This window comes from Penicillium citrinum (assembly GCF_028827155.1).
Source record: "Penicillium citrinum strain IBT 23319 chromosome Unknown utg000001l:1.0-4955037.0:1.0-4956770.0, whole genome shotgun sequence".
Classification (NCBI taxonomy): Eukaryota; Fungi; Ascomycota; class Eurotiomycetes; order Eurotiales; family Aspergillaceae; genus Penicillium; species Penicillium citrinum.
Window position 1 is genome coordinate 4,051,336 of NW_026622686.1, and position 23,612 is coordinate 4,074,947.

General features: G+C 47.0%; 8 protein-coding genes across 8 annotated transcripts; 2 read left to right on the forward strand and 6 right to left on the reverse strand.

The window, feature by feature from the left end:
- Positions 1-654: 654 nt before the first annotated feature.
- On the forward strand, positions 655-2,894 carry flbA (developmental regulator FlbA; the record flags this gene model as incomplete). The annotated part of the gene is made up of 4 exons (XM_056640447.1): positions 655-1,227; positions 1,306-2,434; positions 2,503-2,690; positions 2,751-2,894. 4 exons carry the CDS (start codon positions 655-657, stop codon positions 2,892-2,894), a joined length of 2,034 nt encoding a protein of 677 aa, XP_056506204.1.
- Positions 2,895-4,508: 1,614 nt separating this feature from the next.
- N7469_001528 (RNA polymerase II accessory factor CDC73 family protein) lies at positions 4,509-5,972 on the reverse strand (the record flags this gene model as incomplete). The annotated part of the gene is made up of 2 exons (XM_056640448.1): positions 4,509-5,228; positions 5,295-5,972. The coding sequence occupies 2 exons, from the start codon at positions 5,970-5,972 to the stop codon at positions 4,509-4,511; spliced, it is 1,398 nt and encodes a 465-aa protein (XP_056506205.1).
- A 270-nt stretch (positions 5,973-6,242) lies between these two features.
- Positions 6,243-6,962, reverse strand: N7469_001529 (putative MFS monocarboxylate transporter; the record flags this gene model as incomplete). The annotated part of the gene is made up of 1 exon (XM_056640449.1): positions 6,243-6,962. The coding sequence occupies one exon, from the start codon at positions 6,960-6,962 to the stop codon at positions 6,243-6,245; it is 720 nt and encodes a 239-aa protein (XP_056506206.1).
- Positions 6,963-8,745: 1,783 nt separating this feature from the next.
- N7469_001530 (uncharacterized protein) lies at positions 8,746-9,480 on the reverse strand (the record flags this gene model as incomplete). The annotated part of the gene is made up of 1 exon (XM_056640450.1): positions 8,746-9,480. The coding sequence occupies one exon, from the start codon at positions 9,478-9,480 to the stop codon at positions 8,746-8,748; it is 735 nt and encodes a 244-aa protein (XP_056506207.1).
- Positions 9,481-10,103: 623 nt separating this feature from the next.
- N7469_001531 (uncharacterized protein) lies at positions 10,104-12,076 on the forward strand (the record flags this gene model as incomplete). Its single annotated transcript, XM_056640451.1, has 4 exons — positions 10,104-10,211; positions 10,232-10,380; positions 10,448-11,049; positions 11,106-12,076. The coding sequence occupies 4 exons, from the start codon at positions 10,104-10,106 to the stop codon at positions 12,074-12,076; spliced, it is 1,830 nt and encodes a 609-aa protein (XP_056506208.1).
- Positions 12,077-12,223: 147 nt separating this feature from the next.
- On the reverse strand, positions 12,224-13,474 carry N7469_001532 (uncharacterized protein; the record flags this gene model as incomplete). The annotated part of the gene is made up of 1 exon (XM_056640452.1): positions 12,224-13,474. One exon carries the CDS (start codon positions 13,472-13,474, stop codon positions 12,224-12,226), a length of 1,251 nt encoding a protein of 416 aa, XP_056506209.1.
- Positions 13,475-14,313: 839 nt separating this feature from the next.
- Positions 14,314-17,188, reverse strand: N7469_001533 (putative PHD finger and SET domain protein; the record flags this gene model as incomplete). The annotated part of the gene is made up of 2 exons (XM_056640453.1): positions 14,314-14,686; positions 14,733-17,188. 2 exons carry the CDS (start codon positions 17,186-17,188, stop codon positions 14,314-14,316), a joined length of 2,829 nt encoding a protein of 942 aa, XP_056506210.1.
- A 3,137-nt stretch (positions 17,189-20,325) lies between these two features.
- N7469_001534 (beta-glucosidase) lies at positions 20,326-23,017 on the reverse strand (the record flags this gene model as incomplete). Its single annotated transcript, XM_056640454.1, has 6 exons — positions 20,326-20,816; positions 20,879-21,309; positions 21,362-21,749; positions 21,806-22,172; positions 22,228-22,844; positions 22,897-23,017. The coding sequence occupies 6 exons, from the start codon at positions 23,015-23,017 to the stop codon at positions 20,326-20,328; spliced, it is 2,415 nt and encodes an 804-aa protein (XP_056506211.1).
- Positions 23,018-23,612: the final 595 nt, after the last annotated feature.

Sequence of the window (23,612 nt, forward strand, 5' to 3'; positions counted from 1 at the left end):
GATTCTGCACAAGGGGTTCTCCGATGAAAAGAGTCTGAGAGGGGGGCAATATCACAATGGATTTTTTTCCTCTTTTTTTTTACCCTTTCCGTTTTCATTTACTGTATTATTTAAAATCATTTATTTTGGATTATTATGTATTATCATATTGTATTCTTGTATTATGTTATCTGTCTTGACTTCCCCTAGGCTCGTTTCAACCCCCCCCCCCCATCCCCTCTTTTTAATTTTTTTTTTTATTTTTTTTCTCCATTCTTAAGTTAATATACGAATTGGGAATAGCAAAAGGATATTTAAAAAAAAGATAAAAAAAAGAGGCCCAGGTGGAAACATGAACTTGTAGTGTATATTTCACAATTCTTCCCCCCCCCCCAAACCCCCTTCATACAAACCATCTTCCACCCCCCTCCTTCACTCCCCAACTGTAAAAGGAGTTCCACACCCTAAATTTTCTTTTTGAAATTTTGGAATTTTTCTTTTTCCCCATTTTTTAATTTTAATTTTTGGTTTTTTATTTTATTTTATTTTTTTACGATTTGTATTACTTCCCCTTTTGATGTACAGATCATTTGGTATCACCAGGGCTTGTTTGATTTACCCACTTTTCACGCTCTTCCCGAAGTCTGGTTCACCCAAAGGCAGCAAAACCATTCAATGCCAACCCTACCTTCCGTGAACCACTACCGAGAAGAATCTCTTCCTCTTTCAGTCCCTTCTCTTCCTCAGACACGTTCTGCTTCACCTTTCGCAAATCCCCATACGACTGATCCGTCATATACTCCTTCCTCCTTCACGGGATCAGTCGTCGGTTCTATCTCTCGTCGCAACCGCCGTTCTCTCGCCGCTTTAGCACAAAGAACTTCCAGCGCGTTTGCCAGTCTTTCGACAATCAGCACACCAACACCAACAACGACGACAACTACTACTTTGCGCTCCTCGGCTTCCAACAGCAGCCTTGCGAAACAGGCGAGACCTGCCAGTACTACCCCCTTGACCCCGCCATTCTCTGACCAAGATACCTACGATCAATTGTCAGGCTTGGGACGCTCTGGTTCCCCGGAACCACAAACCATTCACAAACGACGTCTGACTCTTCAGCGTGTTCCAACACCCCCATTCGAATCTTGCCCTGTCAATCCGGCCCCAGCGCCAGCTGCGCCGCCCAAGATGCATCAGACTTCTTCGCGCTTATTGCGAATGACCGAAGATGAACGTCCTTTCACCAAGGTAGGTTACTGGAAAACTATATAGGAATCATTGGCTATTGAAGATGGGGTTAATTGGAGACTGACGTTTGCTTTCTAGGATTTCATGGATCTTTTCTCAACTTTGATGGTCAGCTTGAAATTGGACTCACACCGGGTTCGCTTCACAAGATATGATCATACTTTCACCTCAGAAGAGGCGATCAACAATCTGGGATCCCTCAAATTTTCCCAATCAAACCGCATGCCCGATCCCAAGGACCCCTCACGCATTGTCACTACCACCACTACCACTACTTTCTCCATGGCCAAGGAAATGGCACGCTCGGTCTGTCAAAGATTCGTGGATGCCCGATTCATTGAATCCGTTGATGGAAAGGCTCTGCCAATCTTCCCGCTGAAGGGTGCTCTCTTTCAACTGACTCCCAAGGGTATCAACATTTTACAGCGATTTTGCCAGCGGAACGGTATCACCGCGCGTCACGTGATGGATGTTCTGGAGTCGCCCCGCAACACCATGCAATTGGTGAATCTGGAGCGAGACACTGAAACCGATAAGCTATCCCACGACCGAGCCACTGTCGAAGTCATTTTCCGTCGTTTTGCCGGTCAGGATGGTCCCAATGTCAAGAGCAGCATTTCAACATCGGATTCCGACTCCCTGAGTGATTATTCGAATGGTATCGTGGGTGTCAAGATGGCTCGGGAGCGAAAATTGCAGGATGGCAAGATATACAGCAACACTTTCACTGGAAAAGGTGCAGTGGACTGGTTGATGGATTGCTCGACGACAATTGAGCGCCGGGAAACCTGCTTGATTGCCGAACTTTTCCTGAAGTATGGTCTTATTACAATGATTCAAGACGACAAGTCCTTCCCAGACTCGGATGTTGTCTTCCAACCATCAAAGTACTCCATCTACTGTATTACCGAGAGGGGCCAACGTGTTTGTGGATGGATTGCCCGGGAGAAGTCACAGAACAATAACAGCGTTACCTACGACAACCGTGGTATGCCCCGCGATTCTAACAACGCCCGCCTGACGCACATCCTGGGAGATCCCGCTCTTCGACTACTTTTCCGCGAGTTCTTGCGCTACTCATTGTGTGAAGAGAACCTCTCATTCTACCTTGATGTGTCCGAATTCACTGCCAACTATCATAAGGCTGAGAAGGCTGGTGCTTTTACCAAGGTTGACTCGGTCCGCGAGACCCTGGCAGCTGCTTACGGTATGTTGTTTGTTATATTGCGTTCTTTGATTTTGTTGCTATCTGAAAACAATTCTAACATCTCATAGGCTTGTACAACGCTTTCCTGGCTCCTGGGTCTCCTTGTGAGCTAAACATTGATCACGCCCTTCGCAACAGCCTGGCCAGCCGCATGACCAAGGCTGTGGGCGATGACGAGTCGATGTTCAAGAGTTTGCAAGAAGTGGTACACCTATTCGAGCTTGCTCAAACGTCTGTCTTCAAGTTGATGTCAAGTGTATGCTTCCGCACCCATAACCCATGGCATGACTTGCAGCAAATGCTAACTTTATTCCAGGATTCGGTCCCCAAATTCCTTCGGGATCCCAAATATTCAGTTGTCCTCCAAGAACATGATGTGGACATTTTTGGTGGGTCGCGTTCGTTTTCACCGACACCCGGCGTTCCAGAACGCAGCATGAGCCGCTCTACGCGCTCATGACAACCACCGCGAGCCAGCATTGACGTTTCTTGCATTACAGCAGCAACCGAAGGCCGGCTTCATCGTGATTCGAACCCCTTCAAAAACCCGGTTACTTTCTAAACGACCCAGCTTCAACGCTCCTGCCGTCTCAAATCAACGTTTCGCGGGTGCGTTGTTGGCCAATCGAGTCCCATACACTCCCTGTACCTGTGCGACTGCAACGCGGTAATCACACCCGTCACAGGGGTTGGTTGTTTGCGAATGTCTTGGATTCTCAGTTGAGTAAAGGGACGAGCCCTTTCTCGCAGTACATGATTTCACCAATCTTGTCATGATCGTTTCCGAACCACGAAAACCCGCTTCTTTTTTTCTCCTTCACATGGCATGCAGCCTACAACCACGGCCCCGGACTTCCTCCTTGGACGAATTCCAATACAAGCGCGTGGGCTGTCCTTTTCTCATCCCGTTTTTAATTTCCCTCGCCACGAGATTCTCCTTTTGTCCACCCTCTCGATGAAAGACGTTACGATCGATGCGATGCCTCATGTTAATAGAGAAGGTCGGATTTTTGGGACCACTTGTAATATTCGGATGACGTTTTCTTCCTCATTATCTTACATCTCAGACCACGATATCCTGACCCATTCAACATCCTACAACAGTTTTGACGAACCAAAACTTGGAGGAAACAATTTTACATTCTAAACGGGAAAAATTTCAACAAAAGACGAAAAAAAAGGCACTAAAAAGACTGGTGGTGAACTCGTCCCATCTGTTTTGAGCATCAAACAAGGCGTTTTTTATCCCTGCATGTTTCTGTTTTCTTTTCCCTTTCTATACTCATTCATATCCTTGACCTGTTCCTATTTTACTTCTTGCATGACCTTCAAGCATTTATTTCTACCCTGTTCATCCCTATGAACTTGTCTTTCCTTGTGGCACTGCATTATTTCTATTGGGCACAGCGTGTGAGTTCTGGTCTTCTTTGTATGTCATATTATATCGGTTCCTGAGGGAATTGCAATGGACATGACGATTCGATAAGTATACTATTGTTCAATTCGTAATCTAGTTATAGCTATTAGTACCCTGTAATGCTCCAAGTGATATCCATAGTCTAGGAACTTGGTCGTACTGTCACCGTAGTATGCAGCTGGACACTGGTTCCTACTACTAGGCTAGCCCCAGGTCTACTACCTTCGACAGTCATGGATAACGAAGCATTAACATTCTCCAGTGTATTATCTACACTTATCCCCAGCATGCAAATCGCACAACATTAGTACTATCCTAGTATAGAAGTAACGGGCCAACTGCAAAAATGACCAATTGATTCGCGTTCTAATGTGATTACTCGTCTCTTCATGTATGACTTATCGCAAGAGCAGACGAAAACACCCCGATACAGTTTCTGAATGGAAGGCAAGTTGAAGGAGGTATATGAAACTATTTTATTACAACCGAAGACAACGCCAAAAGCCACACACCCTATTGTCATATGTCATCAGATTCCAGATGGGAGGATTGAAAAGGAACAAAGGAGCCAGGAATTTGAAAAGAGGGGAATCGAGACGAGGGACAAAGCCAGTAAAGAAGATGAGAAGGAAATGTAAGTAACTGAGTGTGAGGATCCTATTTTGACCCCCAACCACGAAGTTTCATGCCCTCCTCAATAGCAGCCCATATACCCTCCACAACCTCACGATCCCTCCAGCGTCCAGGACCTTGAACTCCAGCCTTTTCATCCCAGCGCTCGACAGAGAAGCTGTTCACGCCGCGGCCCCAGCCCTTTACGGAGGGGGGTACTTCCTCACCTCGCCAACCGACATAAATACCAGTTGCATGCTTGAAGAGTTCTGGCGGCGAAGACCACTTATAAGACTTGAATTGCCATGTTTGACCGGTCGTAAAGACGGCCACCAAGCGCGACCAGTACTCGGGCTTGAAATTGGTCGTACCATCGACAAGAATAAACTTGGTTGGCTTGGGGCCACGTCCGCTGGAGCTACCGGAGGGGTTGGACGGGTCGGACTTAATGCGCAGTGGTCTCTTGATCTCCATGAAATTGGCATCAGTAGACATACTCAATGTAGGGTGATCTGGAGGTACGAAAACACCCTCGCCCAAAAAGGACTTGATGTTCGACATGCGGATGAGAGAGGAGGCGGATGGGGAAAGAAGGATAATAGGATCAGGACGAGAGCTTGATTTGCGTGATGGCGCTGACAATCCCGCAGAAGGTGCCGGCACCATAGCGGAGGTCTTACTACCAGGCTTCGCGCCTTGTTGGCCTGGTCGGTTGCGGTTGCGGTCGAGGAAGAGTTCGGCGCTTTTCCGGACGTGAGAGAAGTCCTATGCATTTCGTGTTCAGTGTTTTGTCATGGTCGTATGGGGTATGTCATGATACTTCCGACTTACAGTTGGTTTAATTCCTCGAAGAACGGTGTTGCGATCTCCCGTCTTTCTTTCGCCGTTATAAATCTCTTGCAGTCTTGGATCGATCGTCTTTTGCGCACGACTGCCATGAGCACCTGTCGTCACAGCACCTGTAGGACCACTGGGCACTGCCGAGACACCCCCAGTTGCGCCAGAGGCAATCCCAGCCGCGGCATCGGATTGAACAGCGCCAGCAGCAACGGCGGCTTCGACGGCGGCCGCTGCACCTTCCAAGGGCTTGATATATTCGCTAGTAGCATCGGCACCTTCTAACCAAGTGAGAAGATCGAGACGCTCGACGAAAACCAGAATTTGAACCTGAGCACCATCCGCATCTTTTGCCTTCAGCGCTTCGTTCAATTCCTGCGCCGAAGCAATGTACTCCGGAATAGCGACGTCCTTCTTCTGCCACGCGAAAAAGATGCTGCGCAGGTCAACCGGCGAACTGGTGGAAGCGGAAATGAATCGCGTCGGTGTTGAAAGGGCAATGGTTTGTGGAGTAGGTTGCGAGAAGAATAAGTGCGTTGCTTGCGCTAGATCCTCGGTTGAATGTTCATTGGAGAGCTCCGATGAGGTTGTCGGGGTTGGGAGGCTGCCGGAGGCGATGGCGCGGCGAAGTGAGAGGAGAGGGTCCTGCTGAGCAGAATCTACCGCGGCCATGGTTGAAATTGAAGGTCCCGGCAGGCCTGCGAGAGGTTGGCACTGAGCTGATGGAGATGGACGGGAGATTGCGCTTGGAAGTTGTCTCGCTGCGGCGGACTCGAGGCGAAGCTTTGGTTATCACGTGATATCGACTGGTATAGATTGAGAGGTTCATTCAGTTGAATCACATTTGAGATCATATTTGTTGATGAACGCATATAATGTGAACTATCTCTAAGCTTGAAATGTATTGTATAATGGATATGCTAAGGCCAAAGTAAATCCTCCTCAGCCTATACAACGCGTAATCGGACTGAAGTATCGCCAGATCCATCCCCATCCTCCCAGCAACGCCGTAATTCCAGTAAATAAAATAAGAACACCATACTGGGTCCCAAACCCAGTTCCAGAACTCTGATCATGATATGGACCAAGTGCTCCTTGTCGGATCAATACAGAGCTGAGAGGTCCACTAATGACATTTCCAATTCCTCGACCACCAGCAAGAAGGCCGAATACTAAACCCGTTTCCATCGAGGATGGAGAGTCACTTTGGATTTTTGTAATGACACCAGACCAAGTTGAGCTAAATCCGCCGGCAAAGAATCCATAGAATATAGAGAATACTGTCAGTAGAGCCAATGCCGTTTGAGACGAGCCTTCATCGGATGAGGCTGCCATTCCCCAGAAGAGAAATACCGACAATGCTGACCCCAGCGAAGAAAGTAGTAAAATATTTGTCACGGCAAAGCGATCACAGAGCATGCCTATTGTAATTCCACCGAAAACAGAAGTAGCATTGAAGAGTGAGACTAGCATTGTCCCCATTGTGGCAGGTAATCCAATGGTGGTGGTTGAGTAGGATGGCAGATAAGTTGTTGGTAGGAAGTAACCAAAGCTCTGCATGATATTGCCGGCTTGAAGCATCCAGAAGGTGCCCAGCTTGAGAAATCCCAGATCGAGACGTCGAGCCGAAGCAGAGGGTGACACTGGGATTCGAGGTTTCATGAACGGTAATGAAAGAAGGGTCGAAATAAGCTGGTGTCTATGTAAGTGCATTCAATCATAATAGTTGCAACGAGCCAACATGAGGCAAAATTGAAATGCATACCGTGATAATTGTCCAAGCTCTTAAAGTTGTGCTTGAACCAAATCGAACCAAGCAAGTAGCTGCGACAAACGGTAAAGCTACGCCGGTGATACTCTTTGCAGCCCACATAGTTCCTAACGCAAGACCCTTCCTTCGAACAAACCATTGATCTAGGTATAGAGATGACGGACTGAAGAGCAATCCATTTCCAATTGCACACATTACACCTTGTGTTGCAATAAGATGCCACACTTCCTCCGAGAAGGACGAGAGGAGGGATCCAATCACCGTGATAATGAGTCCTGCAGGAGCACAATACGCCTGAAGTCGTGGATAGCGAGTCAAAAGAGTGAATGTGACAGGCGATAGAAGATAAAGAAGACCCTGGTGAATGCATCAGATTGGATCACAGGTGAATGTTGATGAATTGATCCTACAGTTGACGTAGTTCCCACAGTGGCCAGGTCAGCCTTGTTACCCTTGAGAACATCGTGAGTGGAGTAGAATTCCTGGAAAACTCCAAAGACGGAAGAAAATCCTAGAGATTTCCAATTAGTTTTGATCAATCTGAACACTGTATATATGACACACCCCAGACTGGTAGTTGAATCAAGCAGCAAGATGCCAGCATCAGCCATGCTGCTTTGCCACCGTCCGCTGGGGGCAAAGTGGGCTGTTCGATCTCGGGGGTTATTTCATCTCCGGACTGGTGGAATCGAACTTCATTTAAAATGAAAGATTCTCGATCGGGGGTATTCATGGTGGCATGCTCATCGGTGAGTTTGCTGGAAGTGTGAAGATGACAAGAAGTCAAATACTCACTGGAATGCTCGCGTGAGGGCTTTCCCCATTTGACTGATCACCTTGGTGATCTGATCTTCTTGACTCATCGTGCAGCTGGCAGTAGTATACTCCTCACTGGCTCACGTTCACCTATGATGATGCGACGGACTTCGTGCCGACAAAGTTTAGTGCAGTCTGGATGGACTTTCTGATAGGATGAAGTCTACTACATTGGCCAATTAGATTCACCAAAGCGGAATCTAGATGTCAGACCTCGCTCTTCTTCCCTATGACTGAGCCAGCAATGGAATGGGTGATGAGTATCAATATCCCGCTATCTTCACGTTGTTCTTTTGTCATCATGATATCTAATTCAGAACGCTTACTGCTGGTAGTGGTAATTATCGCATATTACGTACCTATACAAGGAGAGCTGGAAGAGTAGAAACCATTACTAGCCCTTGTACTAGAGTACAGTAGTGTACATTGTACTAGTGAGCTACTAAGTATTATATCTCGAAGTAGAAGAGTTCAAGTTGATGATGAACCGCAATATGCAAATTTGTAGAAGACTGACATGGTCGTGGTTAACTCTTAACTCTGGCTCGTTTGTTTTGTTCTGGGATTAGAGGTGCACACGATGCGATATCGTCGAACTTTTGGGATGTCGTTATTGAATCGCTAAGACTTCACTAAATGATGTAGTATACGATATTATCGTACAAATATATACAAACCGGTGCGATACTCGCTATCGCAACAAAATTTATTTCCTCTGCGCTGCCATACTATGGCGCAAAATAACCAAACAATATCGAAAGTTGCCGATCTCGTATATATAGTATAGCAATCGGAAGGACATGCAATTGACATTTTTTTTTTCGCCAGCAGTAAATCCACCAACAATCCCAGCCGCGCTCAAATGGACAGTCCACGCATTGCAATCATGATCAGGTTCGCCTCTTCCGAAGGATACATGTCACCCACAAATCCGAAATAGCCTTGTCCGACCTGGGTAATCGCGACGGGTGCCGAGTTTTTGATGACTTTCCAAACAGTTTCGTCGGTAGATATTGAGTTGCTCTCGTCCGTGACGTTCATTGACTCCACCCCGTTGGACATTTCCGTCATCGCGTCATTGCTCTTCATCTCGACATCCTCCTTGACGGTGTGCTGTAGACAATACCACGCTGAATCACCAATGTGACTTAGATGAGCCGCCGGTGCGGAGTGGATGGTTGGTAGAATGTCAGAGATCTCCCGAGGTAAGAGCTCTGCATTTAGAACGGACCGACATTGATTAACATGATCATAGTCCCAAGGTAAGCCAGCCTGGGCAAAGAATGCGCGGTATCTGTCTTGAGATAGCTTGCAGCCGAAGCTTCCCATGCAAATTGCGGTTCCTCCATGACGAACATAGCGAATGACAGCTGTCCATACCATACCGAATCTCTGAGTTGCAAGAGCCTCACCAGTGATGAAAATTGCCTGGGGATCTTCGGCAATCGCACGGAGGGCGGGAATTGGCCTATGAGCTTGCTCGAGAGATGCGACGTGAAGGATACGGTTCAGGAATGTTGAATATCGTCGATTGAACCGTGGTTGAGCAAAGAGTGAGATGAACAGTATTCGGGAATTCGATTGCGAGGACATGATCCAAGTAACCCGGTTGCCAAACGACGCCTGAGCAATCGGTGACAATGTTTATTGACTGTCAAGGATACATCAGACAAGAAGAAGGTTGAAAGAAAAAAAGTCAAGGCTGGGAAGGACAACTGAAAAGGAAGGAACTCCAATGGGAAAATATCTTGAGTGAGGAAGGAGCGAAGGAGCGAAGGAGCTAAAATATTGTAGAATAAATCATCATAAAGGGAAGGCACGATGGAGCATGTAAGTAACCCCAAACAAGTTAATTGTTTACTAAATACAGTAGTAGTACTGTATTTCATGATTGATATAAAATAGACTTGAACATTCCAGAAGAACAATCACTGGAAAAATAACTTATTATCATCGAGTAAGAAATATACAAATATCCACGACTAGTAAGTAAATAAGCTCTTCAAGATCTATGAATCTCGAAATTAGAATGGGTCAAGGTTTGCCACTCGGCAAGAATGCCGTATATAGTGGGGAAGTCTCGCCATAAGTATGATCACTTCAAGATATCTCGTCAGCAGCAAACTCCACTTCACACGGAATTTAGTGTTAATCCACGCCACTCAGACTGGTACATCTGAATTCAAATATACTACATTAATGCATCACATTCAATCATGGCTCCAAGGTCTGCGGCAATTACTCTCCGCGAATCTTTCGGTGATAGGAAAATCCCCGATATCTCACGGAAGATCACCGCCTGTGTTTCTTGTCGCAAATTGAAGGTGAGAAAACTTCTTATCAGGAGGGACTGAAGTGTAAACTAACAACTATACGCAACAAGATTAAATGCCATATGAACAACAATCAACCGCCGTGTACGCGCTGTAAAACTCGCGGTACTGCTTGTACAGTGAATAAGAGCCTACAAACTCTTTTAGAAGGAGATGCTTCGTATGTGAAAATGCAAAATTTCCAATTCACTTGAATTGATACTCTTGCTAACTACCCATCTCACTAGATGGAAAGAACAAATGGAAGATAGAATGGCGGCCCTGGAAGCACATCTCCTGGGCATCAGGGCCGAGCAATCCAAACCCACTAACAGTCTCTCACATAATTCTCGTCAAATCACTGATCACGGGTTATATCATGGAGATGAGATAAGAAAACCCACAGACTCATCTCAGGTAATGACCTTGAACCTTTCCTGCAGTCTAGGAGCATTCCCGGCTTCTTCAATGATCAACTTCACCTTGACAGATCCTCGGGTCACATCAAGACGAGCGTCAGATATTCTATCACGTCAAGTGGTACCGTCAGAAGTAGCCGAAGATCTTTTCTTCTTCTTCAAGCAAAAAATGAATTCCTTTGCCTACGATATCCTCACGGAAACCGACTCTTTGAAATCCGTCTCTGAAAGATCGTCACTTTTAACCATTGCGATTTGTACCGTAGCAGCCTTCTGCTCCGGTTCGTCACACTACCGGATCCTTTTTGATCATTTTAAAAGTGAGGTATCTGGCAAATTATTCTCCAACAACCATGATTTTGATGACGTGCGAGCTCTCTGTGTTGGAGCTATATGGCTCAACGAGATATCCACAGCTTTGAACTCCTTAGGTACGTTGTATATACCAGTCAGTCTTGGAAGAATCCTCGCTTACAAGACTATATAGCTGTCCGAATTGCTACGGAGCTTAACCTTCACCGATGTATTACCAAAATGCCCCACAAGAAACGCGCTTGTTATGATCGGACTCGATTGTATTTTCTTGTATATCTATGCGACCACCACTGCTCCCTCAGTCATGGAAAACCACCACTCACACGAGATTTCCATTCCTTGAAAAGCCCCCGCGACTTTTTGAAAACAGAACATTCATCTGTCAACGATACCAAATTGATCAGTCAGGTCGAGCTGTGGTCAATCAGCAATCGTGTATTCGATATGTTTGGCGCAGATGTTGACAATTGCGTCGCGAATCAGAGGTTAACGGAGATTCCATCTCTGAGTAATGCATATGAACAATGGTATCATGATTGGCTTGGTATTCTGGAATTCTTTGAATATTCTGAGCCATTTACGCGCCGTGTATTTGATCTTTACTATTACTCGGCCAAATTATACCTCTTCTCTCATGTCTTCCGAGGTAGAGCACCAGAGACAGCTGATTGTCCACCATCAGAACCAGCCGCGACTGATGCTGATAGCTTTGCTGAGGCAGCTTTGAAAGGTGCGCTTGCAATTATCTGTCTTATCACTAAGGAGAGTGGGTTGCAAAATTTACCATACTATATTGGTACGGTCACTGCGTTCGCTTCGGTCTGTCTCGTGAAAGCCTCGAATCAAAGCAAGTTCATTACCTGTGATAGAGACGAGAGCGATGTTTCTACACATCTAAGTCAACTTGTTCACGTTATTCAGTCCTCCTACGCCAACACTCAAGATCGTTCCAGTCATCCATTGCAAGGAATTGCAGAAAGTCTAGAAGCTATTCTCAGGGGCGAGACATGTGCAAATGAGAATGGCTCTTTCAACTTGAATGAGGGATTTGGATTTGATTTTGCTTTCGAAGGACTAGATATGTTTACACTGGATAATGAGCAAGCATCGCCTTTACCCATTTCTAGTGGCAACAGAGAATAGGCTTTATAGACTAGATTAACTGACCAACTATAACATCAGACATCATATCGAATACTGCACAACCCATTCTCAAGTGTATTAAATATGTAGCTACTACTAACTGGTAGTATCAAATCAATAATATGAGTGAATATACACAATTGTATACTAATAATTCAGCGCAAGATCAAAAACATCAAAATTCCTCCACCTCCTCACCCCCAAAGAATCACCCTGAGACTCAAAACTCGACCTCAACAACGGAACCTTCTGCTCCGACAACCCACCATGCGAACGAAGTCTTTGCTCCCCCAATAATGAAAGATCATGTTCATCCCGCCGACTACCAATAACAAATCCCTTCTTCGAAATGACAACAAGATCCCCCTCCCGATCTCTCGGCATCTCAAACACCTCCGCGGCCTCAGGGCCCGTAAGCGCAGTCTCAACCTCCGGTAATTGGCGACAAGCAGTAATCATCTCCTGTATAACGGAACAATCGCCGAGATAAACTCGGACAAATCCACCTAATGCCCCGTGATGTTTGACAAAGGGGTCGGAAATAGGACAAATCACTCGAGTACCAGCAAGCGGCCAGCGCGAATATAAGAAATCTTCCAGAAAAAGCACATTTGATCTCCCTTCTGGATCAGACTTATCACTCATCCCATGGTCCCCGGTCACAGCGACGATGGCACCTAGATGGATGAATATACCGATTCGGAAATCGATATCTTGCATGAATTGATTGGACTCTTTTGAACCGGGGGCGTATTTATGTTGAATATAATCTGATAAAGTAAGGTAGAATAGATCCGCTCTATCCTCTTGTAAGAGTTTGATTCCAGCGTCTAGAACGAAGAGTGATAATTCTCCTGAATATTGCGGTGGAGTACTTTTTCCTAGCCATTGCTCCACGTTGTCGATTCCGTGTTCGGAGATGGTACTTTCGTTGGCGCATTGAGCTGAGAAACAGATTGAGTTCTTGGATGGTGATAGTCCGTGATTGATGATTCTTCGTAATTTATCCTTTGCTGTGATTGCGGTGACGCGTACGCCTGCATCGGCCATTTTTGCTAGTATTGTTGTTCCGCGCATGGTTTTGTCGTCGACGATCATGTGTTCTTCGCCGGTTTCTTTGTCGAGATAATAATTTCCCGATATACCGTGGATACTGGTCGGTGTTCCGGTGATGATTGATAGATTGTTTGGGTTTGTTAGGGACGGCATTGCGCAATCAGCTGTAACGTGGAAGCCGGATTTCAGGAATGAGGCTAGGTTGGGTAAGATTCCATCTTCAATTCCTTGTTGAAGATATTCGGGGTCGAAGCCGTCGATGCAGATGATTACCGTTGGGCGTTGTGGGAGGTTGTAGGTTCGTCCATGTAGTTGGATGGATGGGATTTGCGAAGATGGCATTGTCACTAGTTGGAAAATCCTAGTGATCAATATCTTTCAAATAATGACTTTGGATACCGAGTGATAGTAGTACTACTACTAGTAGTCAAGCCCGATCAGGAATGTAGATGTTTGCATCAGAGTGACGGATCCTCATGGTTTTATACTTCTCTTGCGCGGGTTTGATGCCGCAACGGCATGAAAGCCGCTCCGGAACTGCCGAGTTGGAATATCCACTGGCATTGATGCCAGTGGATGATCGTACAGCAGGACATTAAATCACTAATGTATCACAAAACCAGTATTGAATACTACTAGTACGTACGAGTAGTAGATAATAGACATACAATACCCTATTGTAGGGTAGATCACATGCACTTCAAGTTGAATTGGATGACTACTAGATACGAGAAATAAAGTAGAGCAATTGAGAAAATATCAACAATATTGTTCATACAAGCTATCCGCACCATCGAATGGTAATCCATATGGAAAGAGAAGAGAAAATTGGTAAAGTAATCTCACAAATCATGAAGATCAACGCTACTCGCTGGCAGCTAACACTGTCGCAGGTTCCTAATCCGACCGATTCCTGGTATTTCCGTATCCATTTCCAATTCCTGTATCGCGCCGTGTACGCCAGTCGGGAGAATAAAAAAAAAAGAAGCACAAAGAGAAGACCGTCACAAGTACATCCCGAGAAAAAAAAACGCCTTTAGCACCCATCAAGAATAAGAGAGTGTTCCAATCAAGTCACACAAGAAAGTAATTTTTGGGGGGAGGGGGGGGTCATAAACATCAAGTCGAAGGTCTTATTTAACCAACCACGACATAATAGCCACAATTAAAAAGGAGTCATGTCACGAAGATATAGAGGGGATGTTGTGTTGGTGATTCGACTCTGGCGCATCCTTCATCGCTACATCAGGTGACCCTACTGCCTCAGGTTTTCTTTCAGGTGACGCATTCGATGGTGTTTGCATACCATCCGCACTAATCGCAGGCCCGGAATCAGGCGTGGTAGGGGATTGTTGTGTTGTGGATAAGGCAATCGATTGACCTGGCGGTTTTTCCGAGGTCGGAGTGGTTGCTATTGTGCCTTTCCTGATGAGATAATCGCCGAGACTAAGCTTTTTCTTCGCAGGAGTCGGAGTAGGTACGCTGGTGCTGGGCAGCTGTGCACCACTTCTTGGAGATGTAGTTTCCGGAGCATTCGGCGAAGCAAGCCCCGGACTAGATGTTGAGCCAGGACTAACTGCCGAGGGAACAGATGGGGCACTTGGGGGGAGGCATAGCGAGTCGAAGACTTCCGTTCTCAGTCGAAAAGGATCCCGGAATACGAGTAATATGGGCAGCGGTAGATGGCCAGGGAGGAGGTATGATTGGCTTGCTCAAGTCCCGGCTTGCTGAAGGTGATTCTATCTCCGGGACCATGGAGGTATCCTGAGGAGCATCTTGCATCTCAACATCACTAGAAACCAGAGGCATTTCAGGTTGCTGGGAGGGGTCGGAACTCATCCCCGGCGTGTGAAGTTTGTCATGCGAAAGAGCGGGGGATCTGATTAAGGTAGGAGACTGGGGAGCAAAAGGCGATGAGGATCCCGCGGGGGCCACACTATCGGAGCCGGCGGAAGACAGTTGCTGGCGAGCAGTTTCTTCGGACTGAAGGCGATCCATACTGAAACGTTTCAAAAGCCGCACTGTCATAGGTATATAGACGGACCGTTGACGTTGGGGGGATGAGTCCGAGACGGAGGGCTCCTCAAGTTCATCCATGTTGACCTGAACCGTAGCATCGACATATGCTGGACGATTAGATGTGCTTCTAGGCGTATTCGACCCCGATACTTTGCGCGGCGAACCAGCACGACCAGAAGGTATGGTAGCTGGCGACAGAGCTGTTGTTGGAGAGCGAGATTGACTACTAGTCTTGAGACGAAGGCCTTTTCCCGGTTTCTGAGATGCAAAAGGCCCAGCTTGTGTAGAGGTGGAAACGGCGGCAGGTGATTGCACTGATGTACCACTGGCACGCTTCTTCTTCTTTTGGGCCGTGGTGCGCTGATCTTGCTCCAGCTGTTGAAACTGCTTCTCAGCGTCGGCAATCTTACGCCTCTCCCGACTCGACAATTCGTGCAGATGAGAGGCCGAGGGACTGAGATCGCGGCTTTGGGGCTGGCCCCGCACCGAGCCAGATGTGGATCGACTATCAGCAGCAGGGTCGTCGTCTTCCGGATGCTTGGTCGTTTCACTGCCGGCGCGGCTTAGAGATGCGCGACTGGTGTCTTGTGGTGACGCAGTTGATTTAGTCTTAGCCTTCTTCCGCTTGCCGTTGGGTTGTTTCGAGCCAGATTCCAGAAATTTAGGATGCCGGCGTCGATCAATTTTGGCGAGCAGACAATTTTGCGAATTTTCACAAGCGCATCCACCAAAGTTGGCGAGGGTGTTGCTAAGACAGGTGGCAGCCGCCTCTGTGGCACTATCATCGGACTCCTGCTTGACGAGACCATTGGATGACTCGAATAATGGAGCGTCAAGATACCACATTATGGTGATCTCTGAGTTGGGAGGGATGTAGTCCTTTGCGACAAAACAAAAATGATATTCGACATCATTCGTGATGTAGATCTTCATTGTAACATTGGGCCGACATGAGCGGCGCGTGTAGCGTAGGACACTACCTTCGTGTCGACTGTCAATGTAGAGGGGAAGATGAGAACTGAAAAAGACAAAAGGCTCTGGGTGGCGCAACTCTTGCCAACGGTTATTTGGATCGAGGCAATAGTCGTCAAAAACGCCAACCTTGCCGGTAAGTTCTCCCAGAATCTCGTCTTTCTCCACAGCGTCTTGAGTCTTGACAATTTTCCACATCGGATGCCGGCCACCAATTTCGATGTCAGGGTCTGTGATCGTCTCGGTCGTCAAAGTGGGCCACTGAGATCGGTCTAGGGGTGCGTCCATGGGGTTGAATGTATCCGCCGTTGGTCGACGATTCGAAACTCGCGCCAAAGCTTCTGGATCTTTCACCCACGACGCCATATCACCGACCAGGCTCACATTCACAAATAGATTGCTATGTCGGTCCTCGTGTTCAGCATCATGATCATAAAGATGGAGAAATTCGTTGGAGTACAGGGGAATAGACGGAGCCAAGGATTTCGTTGGGCTCGGGGCAACTGAGGTAGAGGATCGCCTTTTTCGAGATTCAGGAGGGATGGTAGGATTACCCGAGAGGGCACTGATTGAGGCGGATGAACGATGCGAGGTCTTGCTCTTCTTGGCCGGGGGTTGATCGCGAACCCCTGATTCGCTTCGTTGGTGGCCAAATCCATTCACGTCGCCATCCTTGACCTTCTTCTTATGAGGTTTGGGACCCGAGCGCTTTTTCCGGTCGCCGTCCTCGCTCTGCTCCTTGTTCTTTCGCTGACGCTGACGTTCAGTGGCACGACGACTGTCGAGAAGGCGAGGCTCGCAGTCGACGCAGTTGTGGACATCCGGCACCCGCTTATCCGGGTAATAGCAGATAATGTGCTGCCATGTCTCACAACCTTCACAGAAGACCGTGCTTCCATCATCTTCATCAAAGGAGCAGATGCATTTGATGGTGTACGGCTCTTCTTCGTCAGGCGCGACCGAGTCAGAGACCGCGCCATTAGCGATTGGGGAGCCCGGAGGAGCGGGGACCGGATACGAATCCGTGGTGGCGTGCGTGATGGCGAGGGAGGAGGTATCTGTCATAGTCCGACAGATTACCCCCTCTCAAATCACAACAAAATGAAGTATAAGAGGAGTGATGCCGGGGCGAATCCGTCACCATTCAAGGAACATATCCACGAGCGCAGCACAGAGATGAGCGTCTGCCGTGGATAGGCTGTTGGAATGAATTTTCGGACGCGTTCGAGACAACCCCGTGGGAGAAGGATGGCAGCGACGGATTCGAGGGGGAAGGGACTCGGCGGCAGGAATGACCACAAAATTTTCAGTTCTAAAAGACCAAAAAGACGTGATTGTAGTGGGAGAAAGTCTTTGACGATGATCCTCACACCGTAAAGGATGTTCGAGGGTAGATGGGATAATCCTGGGTGGTTGCGCTTGGCCCGTGGCTGGAGGCTAGAAGGGTGGCGGCGAGAGAGGAAGGATGATCGAATCGAGGAGAACGGTAGTCGATTATATAGAGCACGGCGATTCGGGATCGAGATGAAAATCGATTGCGATTTGTGTTGAAAGGTCGATTAGGAGAGGGTAGTAGTGGATTGGGAGTGGTTTGAGGAACAGATTGGTGTGAAAAGGGAGAGAAAAAAGAGAGGGAGGACGGATCGCGTGGGAAAGGAGGCGATGAAATAAGGACGTGAGGAAGATGGAAGGAAAAGAGAAAGAAGGAGAGAATCAAGGAATGGGAGGGATCCGAAAGAGCAACGCGCAAGGAAAAGGGAGGAAAGAAAAAGAGAGCGAATCCAGACGAGATTGGAGGGAGGAGGAGAGAGAGAATAGAGAGAAGCTACAGGCCTAAGGCAGCGAATGGGCCCCGAACCAGCATGAGCGAAATAGGCTTAGCGTGGATTTGGGAAGTCGCGCCTGCGAGCGACGGGCGAAGGAGGGAGGGGGAGGGGACTCGACCCGAAAACGACCTAGCGAGAAATTGGGAGGGGGAAAAAGGGTAAAAGGACTGGGAAAACTTGGAGAGTGTGGCATTAATCCAGATTGCACTGTGAGTGTGCGTGGCAGTATTCCCGGGTGGGGGTGCGTGGCAGTGTGGCATTGTGTATATTGCCCACTAGACCCAAAGAGGACTAGTGGCGGAAGACCCGATCCGGAGGAGAGCCGGTCACGGGAACATCAGATATGGGGAAGGAGAAGGGGGTGAAGGGAAGAGATCAACTGGAGAAGAGGTGAGCATCTAGATTGTTAGTGAAAAAATTGTTCAAAAGTAGAAATGACAATGTCAGAAATTCACTCATGGGCTGGCAACCATGAGATAGTGGCCCAAATAGCGGGTTCGGCCGAACACATCCGGGATGCCATGCAGGTCAGGACAGTGTGACTGACTACTGCTATTCGATCCATCCTGCGACCGAGAGTAAAGTTGCAGTAATCTAGCATCACAAAAAGCTTCTTCTTCTTCGCTGGGTATTAAGGATGTAGACAAGGTGAGAAGAAAAGATCGTGCCCTGATTAGGGCGGAGAGCGGGAGGGAGGCATGTCAGATGAGCAGTGCTTCGTGAGAAGACAAAGAAAAGATATGGACTTGGAAGTCTCGTTAAGATAAGTGCCAGACACGAGTAGAGATTAGGAAGAATCAATCCTCTCAACATCGATAATAGACGGAATTCAATAAACTGAACTCGGTGGCACCTGGGCTGTTAGTAAAAATCCTTCAATCTTTTGGAAATAGCCGGAAAGTATAAAGCTCATAATTGGCCCAACCTCTTTCTGCTGAGGCAATAGGAGAAGACCGAAGGGTTGGTTGAAGAGATAAGGACCAGGAGTATACAAATAAAAGCGGGATGAAGGAAAAGATCCATGGGAAAGGGAGATCGCCCGGGAGTGAAGGGTCAAATGGGGCAGAAAAGCGTGGTGCAGAAGAAAAAAGACGAGAGGGGCGGCGGCAAATCCCTTTGGGCTCAGTTTGTCCTCTCAGGAAGGACACTGAGTGATCATTTTTGCTTTGCTGCCTTAGGGCTGTCAAAGAAAAAACCAGAAAGAAAACGAAAAGTAAAAAGGGCCCAAAAAAAAAAAAATTAAGTGTAACGACGGCGGAACGGCCCTCAATGAACCATTCCGGGGGGTTCAACCAAACTCCCGAGTATCGAATGTTTGGTATGTAGAGAGGGAGAGTCCAGTTATGGAGAAGAAAGGAAGTTCGCACGAAAGGGGGGTGGGCGGATCATATTAGGCTCTTTATTATTTGACGGCCCTTTTTTTTCGCCACTATAAGAGGCCGCAAGGTGCGCAGGAAATCAGAGCTAATTAAAGCCAACGGTTAGTCGATCATAAGGCGGAAATGAGTATGGATACTGTACGGAGGATGGCCCACATGGATCTGCCAGCAGCTGCCAGTTGCTGGCGAGAAGGGTGTCTATAGATCTTACTTGTGATGAGAAACCAAGATAAGCCTCTGTATGGGTTTACAACAAAGAAAACCACATGATAAATAATAATGGGAATCTGTTTAGAAGGGTCATAACTCAGTCGTGACTGTACCGAGGCCCTAGCTCAAAATGAGAACGATTCGTAAGGAAAAGACAGGGACGGGGCCAAGTTGATGAGATCAGTCATGATAAAAAAAAGGAAGAAGCTCCCAAGGTTCCGAAGGATGACACGATCAGACTTGACTGGAATCATGATGAATAAAATCAAGTGTGAGACAGTTGTGAAGGAAAGCGGAGGAAAGGGAGAGAAGAGGCGAGTGACGCGATGGCTGAATGGAAGTTGAATAATTGCTGAGTTAGAAAGACCGGAAATAGCCAGAACAGAATAGTCATGACTATTCTTGACAGTATCCATACTGTCATTGATAGATCTAGCAGGGATTCACTTATAAAATCACTTCAGAGCAAAAGACAAAGGAATGAAATTTAATACAACACGACAATTGCATTACTGTATATACAGGCTTCCAAGCCTGTACAGCGCTGAAAAGGTACCAAGGTTGATCGGGAGTCCAAGGCATACTACGGACGTACGCGGTATATAAAGATGGCCATCTTGACTTATCCATCGCTTTCAACAATTTGCTATGTCAATTAGTCCTTTGCGCGTAAATATAATTGGCGACTATTTGAGACAAAACAGTCGAAAGATATAACTTCAGCATCCTTGAGTCTAAAGGGTACATTTCCTTGGCATACTCGCACCTCAATCAGATACACTAGAAATTAGTAAGGAGTGAATGTAGCTGAACCATGAAAGTCCCTGCTCGACAATCCGACAAAAGCCTGTATCTCTCCTTTCGGAATAACCCACTGCTGCTTGACAGTATCCCAAGTACTGATATCGCGTCGAGTTAATCTGAAAACTACATCCTTTGACTCCCTAGGGTCCAGATGCACTTTCTCGAATCCACGCAGAACTCGTTTAGCGATGAATCCATGCGCATTGGAAGACCCACGCGGAATCGAAAGATATAGTTGTGGTACAGCGAAGCCCGCAACCTTGCCCGTGTTCATCACCGTCGCTGAGATCTCGTACAAGTTGTCCCAAAGATGGGGATTGCCTCCAGGGATGATAGTTGCATTGGGTGGAATTTGCGGAAGGAGCCCAGTGAACTTTTGATGAACGCCAATTTTCTTATTGATAGAGAAAGTTGTGTATGAAAGGCCGTAGCCGAATTCATACGCAACGCTCCTATTATAATAGTCGAAGTGCCCTGGTGAGAAAAATTTAGCTTTTTGTTTGAAGTCTTCCAAGATAAGCCAAATTCGCACATACGATAATCAATCAAGACTTCTTCCTTGAAATCTGATTGCCACGCTTTGGGGTCTTGCGTGTTTTCCAAGGCTGTCGAGTTTGTGATGGGGGCAAATGAGTAGCTATCTTCCGAGTGTGCGATTGTGTATGGTAAGTGGCCAGATGGATTGACGTCGCCCCAGAGTACATCCACAATACTATTTCCGGCCTCTTGGCCAGGGAGATGGCCGGCGAGAATTGCTGTGACGTTTGGATTGTCTGCCCAGGGCATGACATTCACGCCGTTGGAATGTGTTATGACAACCGTGTTAGGGCACATGGCGGCAATGCTTTCAACTACCTTGTCTCCATTCCAATCACTATGTAATGATTCACGGTCCATGCTCTCTGTAGCCCAGCTTTTGAGAAAGACCAAACAGACATCTGGTGGCGACGGCTGAAGAGCTGCGAGACTTGGTTTTGTCAGTAAGTCCGGTGTACATGGGGTAGTGATACAAGACTTACTAAGGGCTGTCTGGTTCGATTATCGCACTGTTGTTCAGAACATATTGAACTAGATTCTTTTTGAAGTCTGCCTTTTGCTTTATTGCTTCCAGAGGGCTGACAATGTAAGTGAAAAGCCCGGAGCCAGACCCACCCCCGGTTGCAAGGACTCCATATTCATAGTTCTGAATGCCATTGAAGGTGAAATATGACATGCCATTTGTCAGATCTCCTGCATCGTTTCCAAACACTCCGATGCGTCGAAGGCTTTTGAGAGGCAAGGTGCCATTGTTGTTTTTCAGGAGCACGACCCCAGCGGCACCCGCCTCTCTGATTGCTTTGCCATGATTCTTACGCACATCGACGTTGGCTTGAGATCCGAAAGTGTAATTGTACCTATAATCCTCGGCTTTCATTTCGAGTGTCAGTAGGATGGGATTACAGGGCTTGGGATCTAGTACTCACGGCTCGAAAATAGAAGAGCATTCAAATCTTTCTCACTTGGATCAATCGCTGGGAAGTTCTTATCTTGCTTCAGATGAAAGTAAGGTGTCATAACACGTCGGCACATATCATCAAGTCTTGAAGAAGACACACTTCCATTTTTGACCGCTTCCACGAGAGATTGATGCCAATAGACAGGAGACAGCTGATCGGTTCCAGGCATATCCATGTCCTCACCAGCATTTACTGCCTTTGCGCCGCTATGGGTAGCAGCCCAGTCAGACACAACGTATCCTTGAAAGCCTAGTTCTGTTTTGAGGATTCCATTCAAAGTCTGGCTGTTTTGACAACCATATGTCTGGTTTATTCTGTTATAACTGCACATAACCTGGGACGAATGGTTAGCTTTGACATCAAATTTCATTTCAACGGGAGGATATTACCGAGGCTACACCAGCTTTCACGGCTTGTTGGAATGGCCAGAGATACAGCTCATGCAAGGTTCGATCATCGATGTTTGAAGATACACTTTCGATACTTGTGCCATCATCATTTGTGCTAGGCTGTCGTTGGGTCTCTTGTTCATTGCCAATGAAATGTTTTGCACAAGCCTGAACGCCTACATGTTGAATGCCCTCGATCGTGGATGTGAACAAATCACCAGTGAGATAAGGGTCAGGAGAGAAGCCTTCCCAATTCCGTCCACCAAAAGCTGATCGACCGAGAGGGCCAGCAACTGGGCCAAGAACAACCTGTGACCCTTTCCCGCGAAATTCACTTCCGAGATTATAGCCATGCTTGAAAGCAATATCCTTGTCCCATGTTGCGGCTATCGTTATACCAGCAGGAAACACCGAAGAGTATGTACCTTGCTCCAGTGCTAGAGGTCCATTCTGAATACAGATACCAGTGAAGTTGAGGCGATCGATCGGGGCAATGTTACCAACACAGGGGCCTTCAGTTCCTGAAACCAAGCCGACTTTCTCCTCGATAGTAAGCTGGGATATAAACTCGTCGGCGTGTTGGAAGGCCTGTTTCCAGCCGAGGCCACTTGCATCGGCTATAGTAGGTCAACTTCTGGGTCTGACTGGAAGGGAAATGATAATACTCACGACCAGGGACTTCGGGTGATCCTTCTGGGGAAAACAGTGAACGGTCCCAATTTGAAGAAATGGCGGATGCGCTCGTGAATAGCAAAAATAAGGCCGGGGCCTTGAGGCTGAACACAGACATGCCACCAGTAGTTACTAGAATGTTTGCAAATAGATCCGCCTCTTTACTTTGGGAGTCATATGGGCACCATTAAATACCACTCCCTTTGTTGATCAATTCCAAAAAAAACACCACGACTGTCGTCCAGCGGTCGAGTATGTGACATCGTATAACTTCCAAGGCCGATCCTAATGGAGTACGTCCGGGTGAACTTCGGTTGAATAGTAAACCACTTGGATCAGTTCCTGCATTCAATGTCTTAATATCAACAGTAGTGAAGAATGATTATGGGTCCATTCTTCGAATTTCCGATTCTCCGGTGCGAAGATCGTCATGGCCTTGCATTGTTACTTGAGAGCCCTTTGCCCTGGGATGCACATGGGACGTAAGGACCCCCGCAGTACTAGGAAACTGAAGACGGGGTAGTGGAGTCTTGCTGAATTTCCCCGGATGTTCGGATGAGAAGATATGATACTAGTACAATGTAAGTTCTCAGGAAGTATCATTATTTGTAAAGGGTTTGCAGCGCGTGGAGAGATCAACCTTTTGAAATAGCGTTTTTAGTGATTTTTTTAAATGATTGTAGAGGTATATCAAGAGTAGCTTATGGGAAAAA